General features: G+C 41.1%; 2 protein-coding genes across 2 annotated transcripts in view; one reads left to right on the top strand and one right to left on the bottom strand.

Moving 5' to 3' along the window:
• The window catches only part of armc6 (armadillo repeat containing 6), a 494,113-nt gene that overhangs the window by 445,870 nt on the left and 23,996 nt on the right, over window positions 1–24,247 (bottom strand). The gene's annotated exons all lie outside the window — the stretch shown is intronic.
• On the top strand, window positions 7,982–21,703 carry LOC114662648 (duodenase-1-like). Its single transcript, XM_028816239.2, has 5 exons — window positions 7,982–8,109; window positions 14,216–14,372; window positions 14,717–14,852; window positions 20,841–21,086; window positions 21,168–21,703. Exons 1-5 carry the CDS (start codon window positions 8,043–8,045, stop codon window positions 21,324–21,326), a joined length of 765 nt encoding a protein of 254 aa, XP_028672072.2. The 5' UTR covers window positions 7,982–8,042; the 3' UTR covers window positions 21,327–21,703.

Below are 24,247 nucleotides of genomic sequence, written 5' to 3'. Positions count from 1 at the left end.
TTCCAACTATGTCCCCTTGTTCTTGATGAACTCATTTTAAAATAACAGTCTCAATCCTCTGGACTAATTCCCTTCATAGTTTTAAACACTTCAATCATGTCTCCTTTTAATCTTTTTTTGCTTAAACTGAAAACTGCTTTGCTCATGCGGGTCGCCAAGGTAAGAAGGCGGCGGTTTAGCAAACGTTTAAGTGTAAAGATGTCAGTTTTGGTAAATTCAAGTCCTTTGAGTATCTTGCCGTTGTTATTCATGGAGTTTCTCAGTTTCTAGTATTATCTGTGTATAGACCTCCTAACTAAAATGCATCTTCTTTGAGGAATTCTCAGACTTGGTGTCAATTGTAATTATGAACTATGACACGTTCCTAATAGTCGGTGACTTTAACTTTCATATCGATAAACAGTGTGACCCAAAAGTAAAAGAATTCACGAACCTCCTGGACTCTTTTGATTTGAGACAGCTCGTTAATCAGCCTACACATAAAGCAGGTCATACGTTAGACTTAGTAATTACAAAAGGACTAAAACTTGATGTGAAGCAGATCATTGATATTGGTCTATCAGACCATTTTCTCTTACTATTTAATATAGAAATAATGATAGAAAATATTCACAAGAAGCAAATTGTTAAAAAACGTTTCTTTGATTCATCAGCAGCTTCAAAATTTACAAACATTTTAAGCAACCAGTCTGTTTGTAGTGCTTACTACAATAGTGGAAACAATGTAAATAGTAAGGTGGAAAATTTTATTACTAAGGTGAGAGCTGCTGCTGACATAGTCACACCTGAAAAGACAGTTAAAAAATTTTATAGCACTGTTATACCGTGGAAGACCCAAAGAGTGCCTGATTTAAAGAGAACATGCCGGAGAGCTGAGCGTAAATGGAGAAAAACTAAACTGATTATCCACTACGAGATATTGAAGGTTAAAATAACAGAATACAACAACACAGTCCATCTTGAGAGGTGCTGTTATTTCTCTAGGATTATAAATAACAATGCTAGTAATCCCAGAGTTTTATTCTCTATGATTGATCGTCAGCTAAACTCAGGTCACTCAATGGAATGCCTCCAAAAAACATCCAGTAAAACCTGTGAGGCTTTTGCTGTATTTTTTAATCAAAAAAATTATAATATTCAGAAATAATATAGTACATCTCCCCAATACTGATCATCTTAAACCCTGGTACTGCATTATAAACAAATTACATTCTTTCACCAGGATAGATTTACCTGATTTATATAAAATAATTTCTCAACTGAGACCCTCAACCTGCATCCTTGACCCAATACCAACAAGTTTTTTTCAAAGAAGTATCAGGCGTGCTAATTGATAGTATTCTTGACATAGTAAACTCGTCATTAGATATGGGGGTCTTCCCAGACTGTCTTAAGACTTCTGTAGTTAAACCCCTGCTCAAGAAAAATAATCTCGACCCCTCTGCTTTTGAAAATTTTAGACCTATTTCTAACCTGCCTTTCTTAAGTAAAATTCTAGAGAAGGCAGTTATTATGCAGCTTAATGATCACCTCAATAAACATGCTATTCTTGATATGTTTCAGTCGGGTTTAAGAACAAATCACAGTACAGAAACTGCACTCGTTAAAGTAGTAAATGACTTGTGGGTAAATGCAGACAGAGGCTCTTTATCTGTTCTCATCCTCTTAGATCTGAGTGCCGCATTTGATACCATTGATCACAATATTCTTAGAAATCGCCTTAGTCAATGGATGGACCTCTCTGGCAGTGTCTTAAATTGGTTTGAATCCTACCTGGCAAGTAGAAAATTCTTTGTTAGTTGTGGTAATTACAACTCAAACACACATGATATTCTATATGGTGTTCCACAAGGCTCTATCCTGGGTCCGCTGCTCTTTTCGATTTACATGCTTCCGTTAGGTCAGATTATCTCGAGGCATAACGTGAATTACCACAGCTATGCTGATGACACACAACTGTATTTATCAATAGCACCTGACGACCCCGATACTCTTGATTCACTGACCCAAAGTCTCATTTGTGCTTCTGAATGGATGAGTAGTAATTTTCTCAAACTAAATAAAGAGAAAACAGAAATTTTAGTGATTGGCAATAATGAATATAATGAGGTTATTAGAAATAAACTAGATGCATTAGGATGTAAAAGTCAAGGCGGAGGTAAAGAATTTAGGGGTAACTATTGACTTTAACCTGAATTTTAAATCACATATTAATTAGATTACTAGGACAGCATTTTTTCACTTAAGAAATAGAGCAAAAGTTAGACCTCTTATAACTCTGCAAGATGCTGAAAAATTAGTTCACGCTTTTGTTTACAGTCAGCTAGATTACTGTAACGCACTCCTCTCAAGACTACCCAAAAAAGACATAAATCGATTGCAACGAGTGCAGAATGCAGCTGCAAGAATCTTAACTAGTAAAAGAAAATCCAAGCACATTTCTCCAGTTTTGATGTCACTATACTGGTTACCTGTGTCATTTAGAATTGACTTTAAAATACTGCTTATGGTTTACAAAGCCTTAAATAATCTCGAACCATCTTATATTTCAGAATGTCTTACACCTTACACTCCAAATCGTAACCTTAGATCTTCAAATGAATGTCTACTTTGAATTCCAAGAGCTAAACTTAAAAGAAGTGGTGAGGCGGCCTTCTGCTGTTATGTACCTAAAATCTGGAATAGCCTGCCAATAGGAATTCGTCAGGCTAATATAGTGGACCACTTTAAAAAACTGCTGGAAACACATTACTTTAACATGGCTTTCTCATAGCTTCATCTTAGTTTAATTCTGATGCTCTGTATAATCAATTAATTATCATTATTATTCATGGTGGCTCCAAAATCCGTACTAACCCCTACTTTCTCTTCTGGTTTTCTGTGGTGGTGATCTGCGCCACCACCTCCTGATCAAAGCACTGTGATGTCCCTACATTGATGAATTAAAGGCCAGAGGTCCACATGACCGTCATCATCAAATCCTTCCATGAGAACGCTGAATACAATGAGGACTGATTGAGGTCATTTATGTTAGGTAGACTGCCTAGAGGGGTCTGGGTAGTCTCGTGGCCTCAGAACCCCTGCAGATTTTGTTTTTGTCTCCAGCCATCTGGAGATTTGTTTTATTTTTTCTGTCATCCCTGGCCATTGGACCTTACTTTTATTCTATGTTAACCAGTGTTCCCTAATTTTAATTCTTATTTATTTTATCTTTTTTCTCTTTCTTCATCTTGTAAAGCACTTTGAGCTACATTGTTTGTATGAAAATGTTCTATATAAATAAATGTTGTTGTTGTTGTTTAATCTTTCCTCATAATTCAACCCCTGTAGCCCTGGAATTAGCCCTGTTGCTCTTCTCTGGACCTTTTCTAGAGCTTCTATGTCATTTTTGTAGCCTGGAGACCAAAACTGCACACAGCACTCAAGATGAGGCCTCACCAGTGTATTATAAAGGTTGAGCATAACCTCCTTGGACTTGTACTGCACACATCAAGGCGCTATATAACCTGACATTTTGTTAGCCTTCTTAATGGCTTCTGAACACTGTTTGGAAGTTGATAGCATAGCATCCACTACGACTCCTAAATCCTTCTCATAAGGTGTAGTTTTGATTTTCCGACAGCCCATTGTGTATTCAAACCTAACATTTTTACTTCCTACATGTAATGTACATTTACTGACATTAACCTTAATGATCACTATGGGACACCACTCTTAATATCACCCAATTATGATAAGGTTCTTGGTACCATAACCCTCTGCTTCCTGTGACTGAGCCCATTTTGCACCCATCTTAATACATAATTCGCCTGCCTCCTCACTCACTCACTCATGTCCGTCCGAAGCCAAATGTGCAGTCGCCTTCTGCGCAGCTGCCTGAAAAACCTTACGAGACCGACATCCAACCCCAACATCGCGGCAGGCGGCGGATTTATGGCCGCAAAAATTCAAAGAGAAAGGCGACTTCGATTAAAGCTCTAGAGGCCTGAAAGGCGATTTCGACTACAGCTCGAGGCCTAATTACGCATTCTGATTCAATTATGCATTCATTCAATACACCTATATCAGGTTTGTGGTGCTTATACTTATTACTATTCCATATTGTACTGGAACATTCATCATTCAATATTATACTATAGGCCTGGAAAATTCATCAGCTAACAGTACAAGCCTGTAGAGTAATTAGTAAAGCGGACTACAATCATTACAAAACAACTTCTTCGTTACTTATCATTTGTTCTTCATACACTGCTGACACAAATTCGTGCCCATTCCATCTTACGTTGTCAAAACGGGCTCTTTGTCTAGTCTACACATAACACCCTGGACTTCTACTCCTTCTTTCCTTCCTTCCTTCCTTCCTTCCTTCCTTCCTTCCTTCCTTCCTTCCTTCCTTCCTTCCTTCCTTCCTTCCTTCCTTCCTTCCTTCTTTACCATCTTTGGGATGCTGTCACCACCTGCATGCCATTGCCCTGCTCATTGCTTATGTTCCATATGCTTGACCGGACAGTTAAAAAATCTACTGACAATTCCTTTTTTTATACAAAATTTTGTATACAAAAATTCACCAGTGACACAACTATAGGAAGTGCAGTTGCACCAGGGTCCATGTGCCTGGAGGCCCATGATGACAGCATGGTGGTTGTTTTCGCAGAGCTTTCTTTAGGATTAATGTTTTTGCTTATCATTCTTAAAAATACACACTAGAGCTATTCTTCAGAAGCGGAGAACTATTTTTGGCTCCCAAAAGGCTCATCCACATGAAGGTTCCAGAAGGAACATTTATTTATTTAGATCTGTAACAGGCTCCAAATGAAACCATAAATAGATAACTGCACATTTGTGAAATGCCAATTGGTTCCTGATTTTTAAAGGACTCTTGGTTTTCTTAATCTTTTCAAAATTCAGTCAGCATATTAAGTGTCCTACCAGGGACAAAAACACACTGGACCACTGCTACACTACATTAAAGGATGCTTATCGCTCTGTCCCTCGTGCTGCCCTGGGACTCTCTGACCACTGTTTGGTTCATCTTCTCCCGACTTACAGGCAGAACTTAAGATCTGCAAAGCCTGTGGTGAAAACGGTGAAGAGATGGACCAACGAGGCAAAGCTGGAACTACAAGCCTGCTTTGACTGTACTGATTGGAGTGTTTTTGAGTCTGCAGCGACAGACCTGGATGAGCTTACTGACACTGTGACATCCTATGTCAGTTTTTGTGAGGATATGTGTGTGCCCATGAAAACTTTTCGCACATACAACAACAACAAACCCTGGTTTACTACAAAACTCAGGCAGCTTCGTAAGGCTAAGGAGAAGGCCTACAGAAGTGGGGACAGAATCCTGTATAATCAAGCCAGAAACACATTGACAAAGGAGATCAGAGTAGCAAAGAGGTGCTACACTGAAAAGCTGGAAAATAGGTTTACAGCCAACGACCCTGCATCAGTGTGGAGAGGTTTGAAAGACATCACCAACTACAGGAAACCATCCCCCCATACTGAAGAGAACCATCAACTAGCCAACGAGCTGAATTTGTTCTACTGCAGGTTTGATAATCCCTCTTTCACACCTCTCACCCACGCCAATCAAAATACAGTCCCAGCACTCACTACCAAGCCCCTGCCCCTCCCCACTGACACCATACCTGCACTCAGGATCTGTGAAGGGGACGTGAGTCAGCTCTTCAGGAGACAGAAGATCAGGAAGGCACCAGGTCCAGATGGTGTGTCACCCTCCTGTCTTAAAGTCTGTGCTGATCAGCTGGCCCCCATATTTACACAGATCTTCAACAGATCCCTGGAGCTATGTGAAGTTCCCTCCTGCCTTAAGCGTTCCACAATTATCCCGGTTCCAAAGAAAACCTCCATTGCAGGGTTAAATGACTACAGGCCAGTCGCCCTGACGTCTGTGGTCATGAAATCCTTTGAAAGACTGGTGTTGACCTACCTGAAGGACATTACAGACCCCCTGCTTGACCCCCTACAGTTTGCTTACCGAGCAAACAGGTCAGTGGATGATGCAATCAACATGGGACTGCACTACATCCTGCAACATCTCGACTCTCCAGGGACATATGCTAGGATCCTGTTTGTGGACTTCAGCTCGGCGTTCAACACTATCATTCCAGAAGTCCTCCACACCAAACTCACTTGGCTCACTGTACCAGCTCCCATCTCCCAGTGGATCAAAAACTTCCTGACAGATAGGAAGCAGCAAGTGAGACTGGGAAAAATCACATCCAGCACACGAACAGTCAGCACTGGCGCCCCCCAGGGATGTGTCCTCTCTCCTCTGCTCTTCTCCCTCTACACAAATGACTGCACCTCAAGAGACCCGTCTGTTAAAAGCCTGAAGTTCGCAGATGATATGACAGTCATTGGCCTCATCAAGGACAGTGACAAGTCTGTATACAGACGAGAGGTCGAACAGCTGGCCCTCTGGTGCGGTCAAAACAACCTGGAGCTGAACAAGCTTAAAACTGTGGAGATGACAGTGGACTTCAGGAGGAGCCCCCCAGTGCTGCCCCCTCTCACACTACTCAACAGCATTGTGTCTGCTGTGGAAAACTTTAGGTTTCTGGGATCCACAATTTCCCAGGACCTAAAGTGGGAACTAAACATAAACACAATTGTTAAAAAGGCCCAGCAGAGGTTGTACTTCCTGCGCCAGCTCAGGAAGTTCAACCTGCCTCAAGAGCTGCTCATCCAATTTTACTCTGCAGTAATCCAGTCTGTTCTCTGTTCATCTATCACAGTCTGGTTTGGCTCAGCCACAAAACAGGACAGGAACAGACTTCAACGGACAGTCAGGATTGCAGAAAAAATCATTGGTGTTGATCTGCCCTCCATTCAAGACTTATACAGATCTCGAGTCAGGAAACGGGCAGAAAACATCATTGCAGACCCATCACACCCTGGTTACAACCTTTTTCAACTTCTTCCCTCTGGTAGGCGCTACAGAGCACTGTACGCCAAAACTACCAGACATGTGAACAGTTTCTTTCCTCAGGCCATCACTCTCATGAACACTTAAGTCAATCTCACAGCATCAGGGACAATACTAGGTAAAACCGGAGTCCAATTCCTTGTATGTGTACATATACTTGGCCAATAAAGCTGATTCTGATTCTGATTCTGATTCTGATTCTGATTAATCTGTTGTATCCTGCTAGGTAGCCCACTAGACATTAAAGGTTTCTGTTTAGTCCACCCATTAGAAAAATTTTCAAAGCATTAAAGAACCAACTTCATATGTGAAGATCGCTTTCAGAATGAAGTGGTGCTTTGTCAAACAATAGTTCTATGAAAAACCACCTAACCCAGTAACGTGTCATTTTAGGACCGTTGTTTTAAAGAGTGATCATTAGAATAAAAACGGTTAGTGGTATTATTGTTCCGATAACTCCATGAATCTTAATTATGATTTTTGACCTATCATGTAACTTATATGATGTATCTTATTGATGGTGGTAATTTTTTAAAATGCATCAAATTTAATGTAACATCAAAGAGGCCTAATTTATTTTCTTGTACTAGGGCCCACCACATTAAAGTTATGGCAGTGAACATCATTCAAAAGTGCCTCTGTGAAATAGTGCTTAAACTATTGGGTGTAATGACTCAAGAGCTAAGCAGAAGGTAGTCCAACTGGCCAGACCCTTGGCACTGCCACCATGGCACAGCCACACCACACAAGAGCAAGAGAGCAGAGCAAAAGGAGCGATGCTGGATTCACTCAAATCAGTAGATCAGACTTTATATTAATGACTCCACCATCTCGCCATTAAAAGTGTGCTGTACAAAGATAAAGAAAAAGAAAATAATAATAAATAAATTTCCATGCTTTCAAGTTATGAGCATTGCTACAAATCATGCTTTCCTTTTTTTTACAAATTTAAATAAAACCAAATTGTGCTTCCTGGGGCCCCATCACTTCTATTTTTTTTTTCAAAGCTTTTTAATAATGTGGGCAGGAAGGGTTTGTGAGCAGTTCTTGCTTTTGTCATCAACACCTTCTACAAGAGAACAGGATACTCACCATGATTGCGCTGCCCATCCTCCTGGTCTTGCTTCATTTGGGGCTTGTGACATCTGACGCTACCTCAGGTAAATATGTGGGGGGCAAAAAAAAAGACAGAGATGTTGACGCTTTGACTAACACTTGAGGTCAGCCATGAGAAAAAAAAAAAGCCCTCTGAATGAGGCAATATGTTTGCCACCTCTGCTTGGAGGTGCTTAGGTTGGTGAGGTGCCACATTCAGATTTTTCCTAAAGAGCTGCCCTTTCCTATTTCTTATTTGTAGCTTCTTTGCTTGCATTTTTGTCTTTAATGACTGACTGTTCCGCTGTCTTTCAGTTCTCACTTTCTATCAGTGTTTGTGCTGTGGTTTATATTCTGACTCAATGCCATAATGCATTAAAAAAGCAAAGCTTCTTGGAGTATGTTTGCCTTTACACATCTACCTTACGCTGGCTACTTAAAATCAACGTGCTTTTGGGTTTTGCATATCCTTAACTTTTAGATCAGTTATAAATTTCTTGAATGTCATATTCGCAAGTTTTATTTTTATTAGAATAACATGAACAGATTTCATGGCTTTAAACAATGGCACTACTCAGAAAAGTGTATTTTTGGTGTATATTATCAATATTCCAAACCTTTAGCCAGATGATTCTCAAAATAAGGATCTTTTCAAGGTTTAAAAATTATTGTTGAGATACTTTGCCTTTGCATGGCTTCCTTATGTTGATTTACCTCAAACTGAATGTGTTTGTAGGCTTTATGTTGTCAGTTTTTAGTACAATATTTTTTGATCATGTCGTTGTTGAAATAAATAAAAATACAAACATCTTGGAAGAACCAGGAGAAAATTTTACATATAATAATATAATATATACAACCCTATACCTGGTACGCCTCCCTATATAATTTTGTTAATTAATGTTTAATCAGAGCAAAGACATTACATTGGCATCAGACCACTAATCATATCTGACACACATCATTACAATTATAATGTCGGCTGGACAGATTTCCCCACATCTTTTATTTTTTTAACACTTTCTAGGCAAATCAGATTAAAGGCTTAGGAAGGGGGCTCTTTGTTAAGGTTTTCAGGAAAAACAAAGTTTTGAGCTTTTTTTGGCAAAATATTAGGTATCTTGCACTAAGAAATTTTGGAATCCTCACTCCTTTGTGCAGGTCAGGTCAGGTCAGACTGGGGAGAATGCACTGGTACAACGTGGTGCTGCACCCACCACACGACAAAACAGCTCAGGATCCCAGTTGGCAAACCCCCAGGCAAACACGTGGTCCAGTCCTACCCTCCCAAATTGACCCTCAGCCAGGTGTTACGTCCCCTTGACCTGTTCCAGCCACTTGGGTCCTCAAAAATGAGGGTCCTGTGAGCCGGATCACCCTCTAGGAATCGCTCCACATGGCAGTAGTGCCGTAACTGACGCTTCCTCACAATGCAGGTAACGTGCCTCATTCGGGACTCCATGAGCAACCAGTCATTCGACACAAAGTCAAACCAGCGGTACCAAAAGATTCTCCGAAGAGACACAGCACTTTTTTACAGTGCGAAAGAAAGTTTCAACTTTTTGTGGGTTAAACATCTGTACGGCAAAGTGATTTTGAGATAGCTTGTCTTCAATACTGTGGCAAACCTTTATCTTGTTCTGCATTATAAAATAACCTTTTCCTAGATTAGAGATTAGATCAGAGATCATTATTGTCACATACACTGAGAGCACATAGTGAAATTGTTGTGTCTCCATTGCATTGATGTGTAAATAAACACACTAAATACATAAGAGTAGTAGAAGATAAATAAATAAAGAAAATAAATAAATAAATACAGTAAATAAGAATAAAAAAGTAACATATAGTACAATTGCACATAAAGCAGCAGGTGGGTATGTAATGGGCTAGAATTCAGTATTTTAAAGAAAATGTCTTTTCTGTGTGATGCTTAGTGTAATGGGCTACAAATCGGTGTTTTAAAGAAAATGCAAATTTCCTAGAAAATTCTGCTACAGGTTATTGTTCATGGCTATTTGAAGGACATAAATGTTTACCTGTCTTGCAAACGAGTCACCTGCTTTGAAAAATCAGACTGCTTTGATTATTATCTCATCCACATACAATATGGTGATACAGAACTGCCTGCTTCCTTAGGAAAATTAACGAGTTCTGTGGACTTTGGTTTCTAATCAGGTACTTCTTGGTAGCTGACAACAGTACCATTGTTGAACCAAAGTAAAGGTGTTTACACTATTGTTCCGCAGAGGAAATTGAAATGCACCATTGTTTAACTGATTGTGATGTTGATCTAGGCAGAAATTGAAGCATTGATATATCCATCCATTATCCAACCCGCTATATCCTAACTACAGGGTCACGGGGGTCTGCTGGAGCCAACCCCAGCCAGCACAGGGTGCAAGGCAGGAAACAAACCCCGGGCAGGGTGCCAGCTCACTGCAGAGCATTGATATATTTCTGGGTAAATGAGAATAAAGTAGAACAGAGAAGTATGGTCTGAGACTCACGACTGCTGCCTGCTTTTGGCACCCTATAGCAACAGTGGCTTGTACCTGGTCCAGGTTCCCCTAGGTCTGAGGCTGGTAACAGGTACAGAACACAGTGTAGTCAGGAAGGGTCAGGTTACTGGGAGTTCAATGACCTTAATGGCCTGGAGGTCCTGAAGTAAGTGGAGTGAGTGGTGAAGCTCTAGTAGCGTTTCCCAGAACTCAGAAGTAAAAACAGTGAGCTGGATGACTGTCATCAGAGATGAAAGATTCAGCTCTCCTCAGAATAGTTGGTTGAGGAGATGCCATGAAGCTATAGAGGATCATCCCTAATTATTTTATTTTAGAATCTGTACGGACAGTCCTTTGGAGTAGTGTTCCATCTTGGCAAGTCAGGTTACCAAGCCACACTTTTTCTTCTCTGTGTGATGACAGAAGGTTATTTTGTTTTCATTTCCATAAAGACAGTCGTTGACTTCTGTCTCATGTTTTTGATTGTATTTGCTTGGTACATGCCCTTCGGAAGAAAAGGCTTCATCTTTTATTAATACATTGGTGAGCCTTCGTTTTTGGTCAATGGATGGATAGATTTACTTTTGGGAGCTACTGTCCCTTTACAATAGTTAATATTGAGTTGCTGTGCCCTGAAGGAGAGTTTTTTTCCTCGAAATGCGAATGCATCAGCCAGATCCACACTGGACAGGATTCAAGTGATACTTTGTTTGGTTTCTCTTAATGCAATGGTGACTTAGGCTTCATAAGATCTTCCTTATAACTGAATTCTGTAGAAATCTAGGACTGATTGGTTCATTCAATGTGCTCACACTGTTTCTTCTGATATGGCTATTTTTTTGCTAATGTTTTATTCACAAAGGTGGAATGCTGGCTCTGAGGCCAGGGATTTGTTCTGCTAATCAGAAGGTTGCTGGTTTGAATCCTGTAAATGCCAGAAGTGACCCGACTCTGTTGGGCCCTTGAGCAGGGCCCTTAACCTGAAATTGCTTTGTCCTTGGTATGATGTTAATCTGTAAGCAGGCCCTCCAACTTGCAGGGAAAACTTGGGGGTCGGTGGCAAGTTTGGCCCTCCAGCCACCGTAAAAAGCCTCACACTGTTGTGGTGTGGTGCTGAAGTGTCACCCATTGCACTCGGGTCCCAATCCAGGTGGTTCATTGCGTGGCTATCAGTTCATGCTTCCAACCCCTCTCTCTCTCTTATTTACATTGTATCTACTTTCGGATGGTCATGTATTGTTTAATTTTTTTACATATTTCATAACATTTTACTTTGAAATTTTCTTGGCACTTGTAAAAGTTTTCTTTGTTGGGTTTATTGCAAGACTTCCATAAATTATTAACTATGTAAAGACTTAATTAAATAGACAGATTTATCGTGTATTTGTTTGGTTTGTTTGGTTCTGCTTACCTTTCTTTGTAATGGTTATTTAGAGTAGCCATTAAATTACATAATGTCTAGGAGTTGTTCCTGCCTTGTGCTCAGTGCGATAGGCTCAAGCTTCCCCGAGACCCTGCTGTGCATAACAGGTTAGAAAAACGGATAGATAGGTGAATTTATAGAAAAGGAAACAGGAGTCAAAATCTTTGTCTCTTTAAGGCTTTATATGTAAGAAAGAGGATTTTGAAATCAGCCCTAAGCTTAGCTAGGAGCCAGTGTGAGAATTTGAGAACCAGAGTTATGTGTTTGTACTTTCTAGCTCTTGTAATGATTTTTGAAGCAGCATTCTGAATTTTAGTGAATGTTGCATGAAGAATGATTTGAACAGCCATGGAGTGTAAAACACATTGCAGTAGCCAATCCCAATAGAAATAAATGTTGTGAGAAGTAGCTCGGACACAGACAGACGGACACCAGTCTTAAGTCAACCACACATTTATTTACCATATTTACATTGTCCATTAGTGCAGAACTCAGTGTCTCAAACACCAAACTCCCCCAAAGTCAGGCCGCCTCCTCTCTCCTGCCTCCAAACTTCGTCCACTCCTCACCCGACTCCAGTCTTCCTTTGCAGGGAGGCAGCCCCTTTTATAAGTACCCGGATGGGCTCCAGGTGATCCCCAACACTCCCTAGACACTCCCCTGTGTGGCGGAAGTGCCGGCTGTGTTCCCGGAAGCCCACTGGGTGTTCCCAGTCTTCTTCCCCCCAGCACTTCCTGGTGTGGCGGAAGTGTTGGGGTTCCGGGTCCTTCGGGCATGGGGGCGCCCCCTGGTGGAGACCACGGGCCCCTACAGGGTTGGGCTTCCAAGCTCTGCACCCGTGGCCCCCAAAGGAACCAGGGCGGTCGCCCCCTCATGGTCTGGAGGAGGCATGAGCCCTCCTCCTGTCTTCCTGGGCGTCCCGGCTGGGTGCCACCCCCAGCCGCATGCCACAATGTATAAATGAATTCTCGGTATCCTGCATATTTCGAAAAAGGAAATGTTGGAAAATTAATAAAGATGGAGAAAGATGCCTACATTCTTCCCCTGTTCTGTCTTATGCACGGCAGTGAGGTGTATTTGCTTCTGTGTGCAACTGCCAGTGTTTCACTGTTTAGCCATCAGGAGTGAGTCATCTGAGTAAAAGAAAAAAAAAAGCATAAAATACATGCAAGTTCAAACAAGTGAATTAGTGGAATGCCATTACTTAAAATTAACAAAAGCAGCTTCATTCTCGCTAGGTGCCCTTATTGAAATATGAGTGCGGTAAATTGCTCCAATTACACTAGGAGAACCGGACACTGTGGCAAATTGCTTTTTTTTTGGCAAAATCTTATGTTTTATGTATGTGCGCTGACACTATACGAAAAGTGGATGTGGTGCTTTGCTAGTCGACTAATGGCTGCCAGCACAAACAGGCATGATGGAGCAAAGCTTGGCTGAGATGTCCCAGGCCTATTGAGCAGCTCATTGAGAAGTGAGAATGAGGAGCCGAAATAAACTGGCAAAAAATAGTTGTGCAGTGCCTTTATGCAGCATTGGCCTTGTTTAAAAGTAAACTAAAATACAGCCTGTACATCATATTCACCACTTTTGTGGTGTATTATGTTTGTTACGTTAACACACATTATCGTAAAGGCTTGATGATCTGAATTATTATGCTTAAAAGTCGCCATTTGCCTGGTTTGCCTGCACTTCCCTACTTTATCAAGGGTGTTATCACTTCATTGTTTCTCCAAACTGTTGAGTACGCATGAGTCAGAGTTGTCAGAAATATACACCTGTTCTCCCATCACATTTATTTTATAAATTCCGATATTTGTTTAAAAAGTTGTGTATACTTATTTCAAGCCTCTTTTTGTGCGTATGAAAGCTTTATAAATGAGGCCTGAGATCTGTGAGGCACTAGCACTAGCAAAGGCACAACTTGGTTTGAGAAAGTTGTTGTTTTACTTTACAGATTAATGAATTAAGAATGAATGAAAAGAGTTGGATGACGTAGCCGAGGGATGAGCAAGTGACTCAGATCCCTCCATTGTGCACCCCATGTTGTGCAGTTTCAATCAGCAGACGTTCTTGAAAGCTTCTAATCCCTCTCGTCCCCATGTCTTCTTTCTACTTCCTTTGCATCCTCCCTGTTGACAGTTTTAGGATTAAGTCGTGTCAGTCTGTTTCACCATAGCTTGATGACCACAAGACACTTAGAAATAATGATAGTGCACTTCTTTGTTTTCTCTCCTGACAATCCAGGATCATTAAAGAGTGAAATAATTCGGGGACACAGTGTGAAGCCTCACAGCAGACCCTACATGGCCTTTGTAATCTCTAAAACGAACACCAGCACCAGCTGTGGAGGCTTCCTTGTGAGAGAAGACTTTGTGATGACAGCTGCACACTGCCAAGGAAAGTGAGTCATGACTTCAATTATGTAGACAATCAAAATGGAGAAATGCTGCTCATGACCAGTGCTGACACACACAAACGCATCACAAAAGCTGCCGGGCCTTGCAGACTTTTACTCACAGGTGGCAGGGGCACAGCAGAGGATGCTTCACCTCCAGAGCGGTGCAGTAAATTGGCTCCATGAGTGATACATAAAAAGTAAGAAGTGAAGGTTTCAAAAAGACTCAGTCCATTGCCTGCCACCTCATTAGACTGCACCAGAGTGAGCCTGAGGTCATTAATGGATGAGTTTGTCATTTGACCAAAATTTATTTTTTGTTTTTATTTTTATTCTTTTGACCTTTACAGGGAGATGTTTGTTGTTCTTGGAGCACACAACATTCGTGCCGATGAGCATTCCCAGGTCACCATCAAAGCGAAGAGGATTATCCCTCATCCTGAGTATCTCATGAATAAAGTGAAAAATGACATCATGTTGTTAGAGGTAAGAATTACTTTAAAAAAAATGAACTAAAATAAAAGTATTGCATTCTTCTAAACATTTGGAAATTATATTTTCATGCTAACTTCATATTTGGCTCATTCACACACCAAGGTGGACTTGTAAGGACAGTAGAGTGCAGTGTGAAAATCTGATGACTGGAGGTCTTTGACTTAAGCAACTAGACTGAGATGTATGAGCAGTGAGGAAAGATGAAAGATTAGGAGGTGAACTGGCTGAAGTTGTTAAAAATTATGAAAGGAATTTGTACCTTAGGTCCAAGCTGATAGTTTAGATTGAGCTCAACAAGAACACAGTCGTACAGTAGAAATTTTGTTAAGGGTAAAACTTGCATAAATCATAGAAAGTTTTTGTTCACACAGAGAACAGACACATGGAGTAAATGACCAAGCAGTGTGATTGACAGTAGGACTTTAAGGATCTTCAAATTGATGTTATTAAGTGGATAGGATTGGCGAGTTTTATTGGGCTGAATGGCCTGCTCTTGTCAAACAATATTCTAATGTTGTATTGTAACAGCTTAAATCATCAGCATGGACATTCAAAGACTATAGACTGAAAAATGGGCACTTAAAAAGCATCAATATGAACAGATAAAAACTCAACTCAACCATGTAAGTATGTGCAAAAAAGAAAACTTTAGGCAGCAAAATGCTAGCATGACAATTCATATATGCAAGTGGCCAATGCTGCTTGAACAGCAGGTCTGAAGGGCTGCATATGTGGAAAGGAAGGAAACTGGTGATATAAAAAGATGAAAGCAGTGTGAATATGAGCAGAGAAGACACAACTGTGTGCACGTCAAAACTGAAGAAACAGACACACGTAAGGAAACGCTTCTCTTATAAGCACTTATTTGTGGAAACATTTAAAGACTGAAACTGTTACTAAGAAAGCTAACACATTTGTTTAGTTAATGCGAAAATGCTGTTACTCATTTACGGTTCTAAAACAAAGCTTTAGCAAAAGTTTCTCTTGGTCTTAACGTCACTTACAAAGCATCAGTAAAGTGCTTATTCACCTCTGCAATGTGGCCTGCTAAAATAACTTCCATTCAGAATGGTTAGAGGTGGCTTAAGTGAGGCATACATATCTTGATATTGGATATTTCAGTATAAAATCTGTGGATCCTTCATATTCACAAGTAATTTCACCAACGTAGCCAAGTCTCTTAATATGCTGCACTTCACCGACACTTTACCGATACTTTGAAAGTGTTAATAAGCCTTTACTAAGTATGTGTTGTGTAACAGCTGTGACAGGTGGCCATGGCCATTACCCGGCTGGGATGCCGGTTAGATGGAAGGATCAAGGAAGAGATTATCCACAAGACGCTTCCTTCTCTGGGATGCTAGAGGGAAGCTCCCCTAGTGACCCTCACAGAATCCAAACAGGGCTGCATCAAACTCCAATTCCCAGCATGCCCTGCAGGAATCCACGGTGCCACAGCCACTCGGGGTGCTGACCTCTAGTATCCCAGAGAAGGTAGTGTCTTGTGGATAATCTCGCCCCCAGTCCTTCCATCCAGTTGACATCCCGGCCGGGTAATGGCCGTGGCCACCCGTCACACAGCATATGAGAAATAGGTTCATTTTTGCAGTGCCTAAAATAAAGTGCTACCCTAAGAAATGGTTGGGTACAAAGCAGATCATGAAACCTCAATGCTTTATATAGGCTGACTGGTTAAAATAGCAAGGTAAGAAGATAAAAAAAAATAAAAAACTAACTGTCACTATCCTACTATATAAAAGCGTAGCGGTATTCCGCTTATCACAGACTTACTACTTGCGGCTTGCGGTACGAAGCGACGCAATGTGAGCAGAGTTCTGGTGCTCCCATCGTTCCCTTGCTTTTGTGTGCGATGCACTGGAAAAATAGACAAAATTATGTCTCTGGAAATAAGTAATGTTGATGGAATACAAATGCCTCACTGCGTAGTAAATATCAGGGGAGATGGTGCTTGCTTATTCTCATCTATAGCTTATTTAGTGCATGAAACTCCATCTTTAGCGGTACAGATTCAGGCTGACATTGTATGACATGTTTTAAGTAATTGGTCAAGGTTTCAGCCATTTACAATGATGCCGTCAGGAATCTCTTATACAAATGAGCTTCAGTATCTCACTGAAATGTCAAAGTCTCAAACTTATGGTACCATTTCTGAGCTAATGGCAGTGGGAGAGTTGTTCCCCTATGAGTTTCAAGTATATTATTATGGAGTCCTACACTCCAAGTTTGGACAGGCACTCGAGGGGATAAAAAAACGTAGGTTTTCAGGAGATGTTATGAATGGGCACTTTGATGTTCTCATTCCCTACACTTACATGCCTGATGTACACATGGAGCGCACACAAATTGAGGATAAAAGTCGGTCGCCTTAAAAGGTGGGTGAGCCTAGTTAACCATAAAGCTTGACACTCATAACACTTCATACTGGAGTATTCTAGGATTCAGATTAAAATTCACTGGTCTGGATTTGGGTGGGGTTCATGACACAAACCAATTTATTATATTGTTTTGTCTTGGTAGAGTAATATTTTACTCTACTTTCCCATTTTGTATTATTAATATGTAGCCTTTGTCAGAATGCATCAAATCTCACAGAGTTACCACTGTTCATAAGGTATTGTACTTTATAACATCTCCTCATCTTCCCTTCTACATTTAGAACCTCAGGCAATTAGGTGTAGTAAAAGACAAGCAGGAGTTAAGTTACACTTTAAATAATGTATTATTGGTAATATTCATAAATAATAACAATATGCAAAGTACATTTGAATATTGGCAACCATACAACCTGATAAATGCTGATGTGTAGTTTCAGGCGGCACACAGACTTGCTAGTTACTTAAAATGTCTCCAGTTAAGTCTTCATTTTTGGTCAGCTTTCTTCAGAACAGGCCACATGCCTGTCTCAATATGGCTGCCGAGCTGTGCTCTTCATTGTGTTGTCCTTTTCAGTTAATGGTGTGTGATAGTCTTTCATCAGATGTTTGTAAGAAAGAGAGAGCGAGGTAAAGCAAGCAAAGGTTTTCTGTCCAACCCCTAGAGCCAATAGGACGTCACGGTACTTAAAAGCTTTTGATACAAGCCAGTTCCAAACAGCCATACTGCAGACCAATGGTGGGATATATACTTCACACCTGCCCCCCAAACCATATGTTAAGGTAAAGCTTGGCAGTTAGGCAGCCTGGCTTTCCTGTGGGGGTTGACTGAGAGACTTTAGCAGAGAAATATTAGCCCATACTTGTTTGAGGCACTTCCCCCAACCCTGTCGTCAAATTACAAAAAGACTCATTCCAAAAAGGCGGGAAGGGGTTCTTAAACCATCAAACCATTGCTGTTATTATCTATAATGTAACACTAATATTGCATTGCTTTGTCTAAGTTACAAATAAAGACATGCAAAATTATTTAACAAATTGTATGCAAAATTTCACATCACAACATATATATATTGTGGTCATCTGTGGGAATGACAAGCTGATACTCACATAAATGTTTGGGGTGCCAACCCAGCCGGCCTCATTTATACTTAAAGAATTTAAACCAAAAAAAAACATGATGCCTCTCAAAAGAAACAGAAAACAGCCATTAAAACACTCTGGCTTAGTGGTTTTAGTGGATTCTTCAATAATTATTGGGTTGTGGAGCTCCTCCTTTACTCAGGTCACTTAGACAAGAAGTGACACCTCCTTTTGGGCTTTTAAAGATGGGGGGACCAGAAGGGGCGGAGTCAGATACCTTTACTGGGTCACCTTTCGGCACTGTGGAGGAAGAAGTAGAAGAAGACAAGACAGTTAGCCGAAGCACCCCCTCTTGGTCCAGGGTGGTATCACATACCTGGGAGGAACTTGGAGAGTGACCCTCTGACATGCATACATGACAATATATAAATAAAATATCCACCCATATTCCTAGCCCACTTACCCAGGACAGTGTCACAATGCAGCTGGAGTCTATCCCATCAATCACTGGGTACAACACTTGGATAGGGTGCCAGTCGATCACAGGGTGAACACACACTTGAGCCAGTTTAGTAATGCCAATTCACCTAATCTGCATGTCTTTCAACTCTGCAAGGAAACCAGTGCAAAGCCATGTACACTTGGGAAGGGAATGCAAACTCCATACAGGAGTGCCAGGGTTGTGTGTTGTGGAAGATGAATGTTCTCTTCGTTCCCTTGTACTAATCCTTGTCTAAGGAGTTAAGCAGAAGTAAGCTTTAAAAACATGCTTTGCTGAGCAAACAGAAAAATATTTGTCAAAAGGACTCAAGGTCTAAGCATTCCACACTGAGACTACCTTATCACGTTTTCCCTTAGTTTACATCTGAACGCCATAACAAAGGAGCCAAGGAATCAAGTTGCACAAGGAGCATTGAAGGGGCTCAAGGATTGTGTATAATAAAGTGTTGACTGTTGCATTTTCATAATGAATATTAAATCACGCATTCTAGGGGTATAAAAACTTTGCCTCACCCAACAAACAGTGTTCAGAAGAGCCCTGACGCTGTCATGTAATATTGATTGCCTGCTTTTCTGAAACCTGCTCACTGTGACGATGGAAAATAAAGCTGCTATATGACCACACCTGCTGTCTTGTCTAAGTGATCGTCCACAGTGTTCAAGTCATCATCTGTGCGGAGATTGTATGTTCTCCTCTTGTCTGTGTGTGCTTTCCTGGACATCAGGTTAATTGATGGCTGGCCTGTGCATGATTGAGTGTATGTATGTGTTCCTCTGTAATAGACTGGAACTCTGTTTACTGCTGGCACCCAGAGTTGTCTTAATATATGGGCACAATGGGCACTGGCTGGGGGCCCACAATGTTTCTGATGCCTACGTGTTTTTGTCTGTTTTGCTATCAAAACAGGAGCCCCAGAACACTACTTTGCCCGGGGGCCTATGATGTTAGTAAGGCGGCCCACCTGGCACCTGCCTTTCACCTGTTTTTTCTGGAATAGACTTTAACCCATCATGATCCCAAATTGGATGAGGTGTATTTGAGAATGTTTGTGTTTGTGTGTGTAACAGAAAGACATTCATAAATTGCAAACACACATCAGTTTGATACAAAATTAATCCAAACACAAGTCCAAAGTGTCTGGTGGAGAGGAGAACACAGTAAGGTAAAAGATGTCAGTCAGTCAGTCATTGTCCAATGATACAAGATGTAATTCTGCTAACTTCCCCCTGAAGAGATAGTTGTTCCCAAATAGTGAAAGGTGAGCATTTATGAGGATTCTCTTGTCCAAAATGCATTGGCTGAGATTCTACACTACCTACAAGAAAGCAAAGTGAGTGACCAGTAGACAGTCATATAAGACAGACCTAAGGTAAGGAATGAAGCTCAAACTGTTTAGCCTGCTCAAATGTATCAGTAAACTGATTCATATGAGATACTGATGGCTACCCTGCAAACAACCTCTACAGCTATGGGTTCATGAAGAAAGCAAACAAAAGTCATTTGCTTTATGGGAATTTTCAATGCAAGAATGCAGTACTAGAGATGTGCCAAGACTGGAAGCCACCAAAATGTGAAGGTGTCAATATGGAAGCTAAAAAATGAATATTAGGTGATACATGGACATGAACACAGAAAGAATGGAGGAATTAAATATGAAACAATGGAACACTTGGTAAACTGATTTAATGTCAATAAATTTGGTCTGTGTTTGTTAAAGCACATGGGTGAATGAGTAGAACGTATGTTCTTCAACTTCTAGAACCACTTTGTCAATGTGCTGTAATCAGTGGGTTTTTTCCTAGGAATGAACTGTTGAGGGGCCGTTTGTCTAGCAAAGATGGTGGATCTCAGCAGTACATGGTATCTTGCTTCAAACACAGCATTATTTGAGTCTGTTCTTTCCATTTCCTGTTTTCCCAAACAATGTTGGACCTCAGGGACATCTCATACTTCTGCTTTGTTGCTTAGATTTGTTTTTCCATTTCTTTTTCTATTAATCAGCTGGAGCAAAATGTCACCCTGAATGAAAATATAAAACCTATTCCACTTCCAAAAATTATCACAGACTTGCCAGAAGGAACTAATTGTTTGGCCAGTGGCTGGGGGATCATTTCAGAGGAGGGGACACAGATACCAGACACCCTCCAAGAAGCAAACATCCAAGTAGTAGAAAGATCTTGCTGCAGAAAACAGTGGGGCAAAATCATCAACAAAAAGATGCTCTGCACAGAAGAGGTTGGCTGTGTAGTAAGTCTCAAGTCTTTTTCTTTTTAGAGCTGCCTTTAAAAATTCAATGTCTTACTGTCCAGCCTTTGTGTTTGCATGCAGGGTGATTCTGGAGGTCCACTTGTGTGTGATGGAATGGCATATGGCATCACGTCCTTTGGCATTGAACCCTGTGGCTTCTATGGCTTCCCCAGTGTCTACACCAGAATTTCTGAATATTTGTCCTGGGTCAACACTGTGATGCAGAAGGAGAGGCACTGAGAAGACTGTCTGTAGGTCCCGGTCCACTATATCTGCTGACATATTCCAGCAAGAATAGCTTTCCTCCTCAGTTTTAAAAGCATGAAGGCCCTGCACAAATTAATTTACCACATTGCCTGCCATTTTACAGCAGCTGCAAGTATGAGCTCTCAAAGGACTCAGTCTTGTGCCATCCATTAAAGAAGAGATTCAAATGCAAGTATGAGGGTGTGCTGACTGTGCCAATGTCTAATGGCAGCTCTGAAGCCCACACTCTTCTGCTTGTGTTCCAGCAATAGCAGCTGCTTCTCATCACTCTGCCTTTGCCATTTATTAAGTATGCTTGCTTTTATTGCATTTGTGGTATGAATTGAATAAAAAAAATATCATTCGTTCTTGCTTGTGGCTTCCGTGATGTGTCAAGAGAAAAGGGTTTCAACATGAATACAAGTGCATGTGCAACAGACATCTCTAGATAGATAGATAGATAGATAGATAGATAGATAGATAGATAGATAGATAGATAGATAGATAGATAGATAGATAGATAGATAGATAGATAGATAGATAGATAGATAGATAGATAGATAGATAGATAGATTCTCAGGGGAAATTTTAAATGCATAACACAGCAAAAACAGAATACACAGATACCGACTCAAAGTTCAATGGAAAATAATAGAATCTTCTATACAATAAACTGCTACAGTATGTGTTTATGTGTGTTTGTTTCCCCTGAGTGATCTGATTAGTCAGTTTGGCTTTGGTCGGATTGGTCAGTTTGGCTTTGGGTGACACAATCAAAAGAGGAAGTGCTGGGTGAAAAACGCTGAGATACACAAAAAGAAATAAATGTATAGGAGGCAGGCTGAGAGAGGCATTCACAAGAATATGAATGATGTTTTCACAGTTGTCATGGGGTCCCATCTACCATTGGTGGCAGTCAAAAAGTATACAGAAGGCGAGCAAGGCACCTTGAAATGACAGAGTCTGAGAAGTGGGCTTTATGGGAGAAAAATGAAGTGCAGGCCAGCACAGGTTGAGACATATGAGGATACTGAGGAAAATTATATGAGGAAAGCTGAGGGTACAAATAAGGCAAGAGATATCAAATATCAACTATTTTTAAATTTCTTCTATTACCTCTGTTTGACAAGTAACGTGGCTAGTATAAACATATAATATAGTATACTAAAATAACTGTTGTAGATTGAGTCTGTATTATCTTCCTATGCCTTCTGGCTGGAGTGAAGGACATGACATCAGGAGGAAGCATTGAAGTGTCTAATGGCTGAAAAGATCTCAAGAGGGGATCTTAGAACTTGTGGGCACTGCACCGTGGAGGTATTTGCCTGTGGCTAATGGTGCTCAAGAAAGCTCCCCCTGGATGGGATGGGCAGAATTGCTCATGATGGCATCTAATTTTGCCAACCTCCTCTTTTCCTCAACAGCTTCCAGAGTGTCCAGAGTTATACAACTAGATTTCCTGATAGGTTTGTTCAGGTATTTTGCATCACAGGAACTCAGTTTTCTTAACCAGGTGACCACTTCTTTGAACAACACACTGGCTACAGCAAACATGTAGAACTCTTCCAGCAGCTTGCTGCACAGATCAAGAGACCCGAGTCTCCTCAGAATGTACAATCTGCTTTCTTGTACAGTGTTGTGTTGTTAGACTAGTCCAGTTTACTGTTCATATGGACCCCCAGTTACTTGCAACACCACCACCTTCTGCCCCTGAATGGTGACTGGTCTCAGGGATTTTTTTTTTTTAATATTTTATTAATTTTATTGTTATCATTCCGTACAAATAGATCAATTTTTACAAAAAATAGGTTTGAAAACAAATCAAACCCCACCCCTGAGAAGGAGAGCATGGCCAAAGGAGTAGTACTTAAAGCTTGTAAACATACCTAAATTGTTGAGTTTAATTGGGCAATAAAGATAAATGGAGAAGGAAAAGAAATGCGGAAATAGTTATTTCTTCTTATTCTAAAATATTTTTGATCTGATCCTGCCAGGTTTTGAAAAAGTTCTGTACAGATCCTCTAATTGAGAATTTGATTTTTTCCATTCTATATATATAATTCACTAAGCCGCCGACAAGTAGCCACCCATGGAAAGCACGCAAGACAGCCACGCCCACCAACTCTAAGACCATTGGATACGACGACAACTCACAGAGCCACACCCACCAACTCGGACGCGACGCCTCGGAAAACACGCCGTCATTTATGTTCGTCTGTGCTACAGTCCACATGCACCTCTGAGCCACGTTGACTTTTTGGTTACGACACACGACCGCGTGCACCATCGCAAACTGTTTTACACGCTACATACAGCAATTCGCATCCGCGACAAACATGCATCCTCTTAGACGGTGCTGCAGGAACACGGAAAACGTTTTCCTGCCCACCGAATTCCTTATTCCCCGGCCCGCGGCCACCTTCCCTTTCTAGGCATTCACACTGCCTGCTCATGTGCCCGGACGCTACAACTCACCGACCACCCCGTAAGTCACTTTCATCTGTGCTAGGAGTCCACATGCACCTCTGAGCCACGTTGACTTTTCATTATTCTTTTCGGTTACGACACCCGACCGCGTCCACCATCGAAAACCATGGGAAAGGAACAACGAAGCCCCGCCCAGAAACTCTACCCCTCCTCCCACGTGATAGGGAACGCACCTCAGAGCACTGCCCGCCAACTCGAACAGCTCATCAAACACATACTCACTCACTTTGGTCTGTGCTGCGGTCCAAATCCAGCTGTGAGCCATGTTGACCCTTTGTTCAACCCCCCCCCCCCGCTACTACCATGGTCAGGTGACACAAAACATGGCGTCAATCCAGCTGTGACCCACGTTGACTGTTCATTTGCCTTCCATTGCCACCGCTTCAAATGTTTTTCATGGAAACAACACTTCTTTCAATGTTATACAG

The sequence above is a fragment of the Erpetoichthys calabaricus genome, chromosome 12 (genome assembly GCF_900747795.2).
Source record: "Erpetoichthys calabaricus chromosome 12, fErpCal1.3, whole genome shotgun sequence".
Taxonomy (NCBI): Eukaryota; Metazoa; Chordata; class Cladistia; order Polypteriformes; family Polypteridae; genus Erpetoichthys; species Erpetoichthys calabaricus.
The sequence above is the reverse complement of the archived record's forward strand: the minus strand, read 5'-3'. Positions and strand labels throughout refer to the sequence as shown.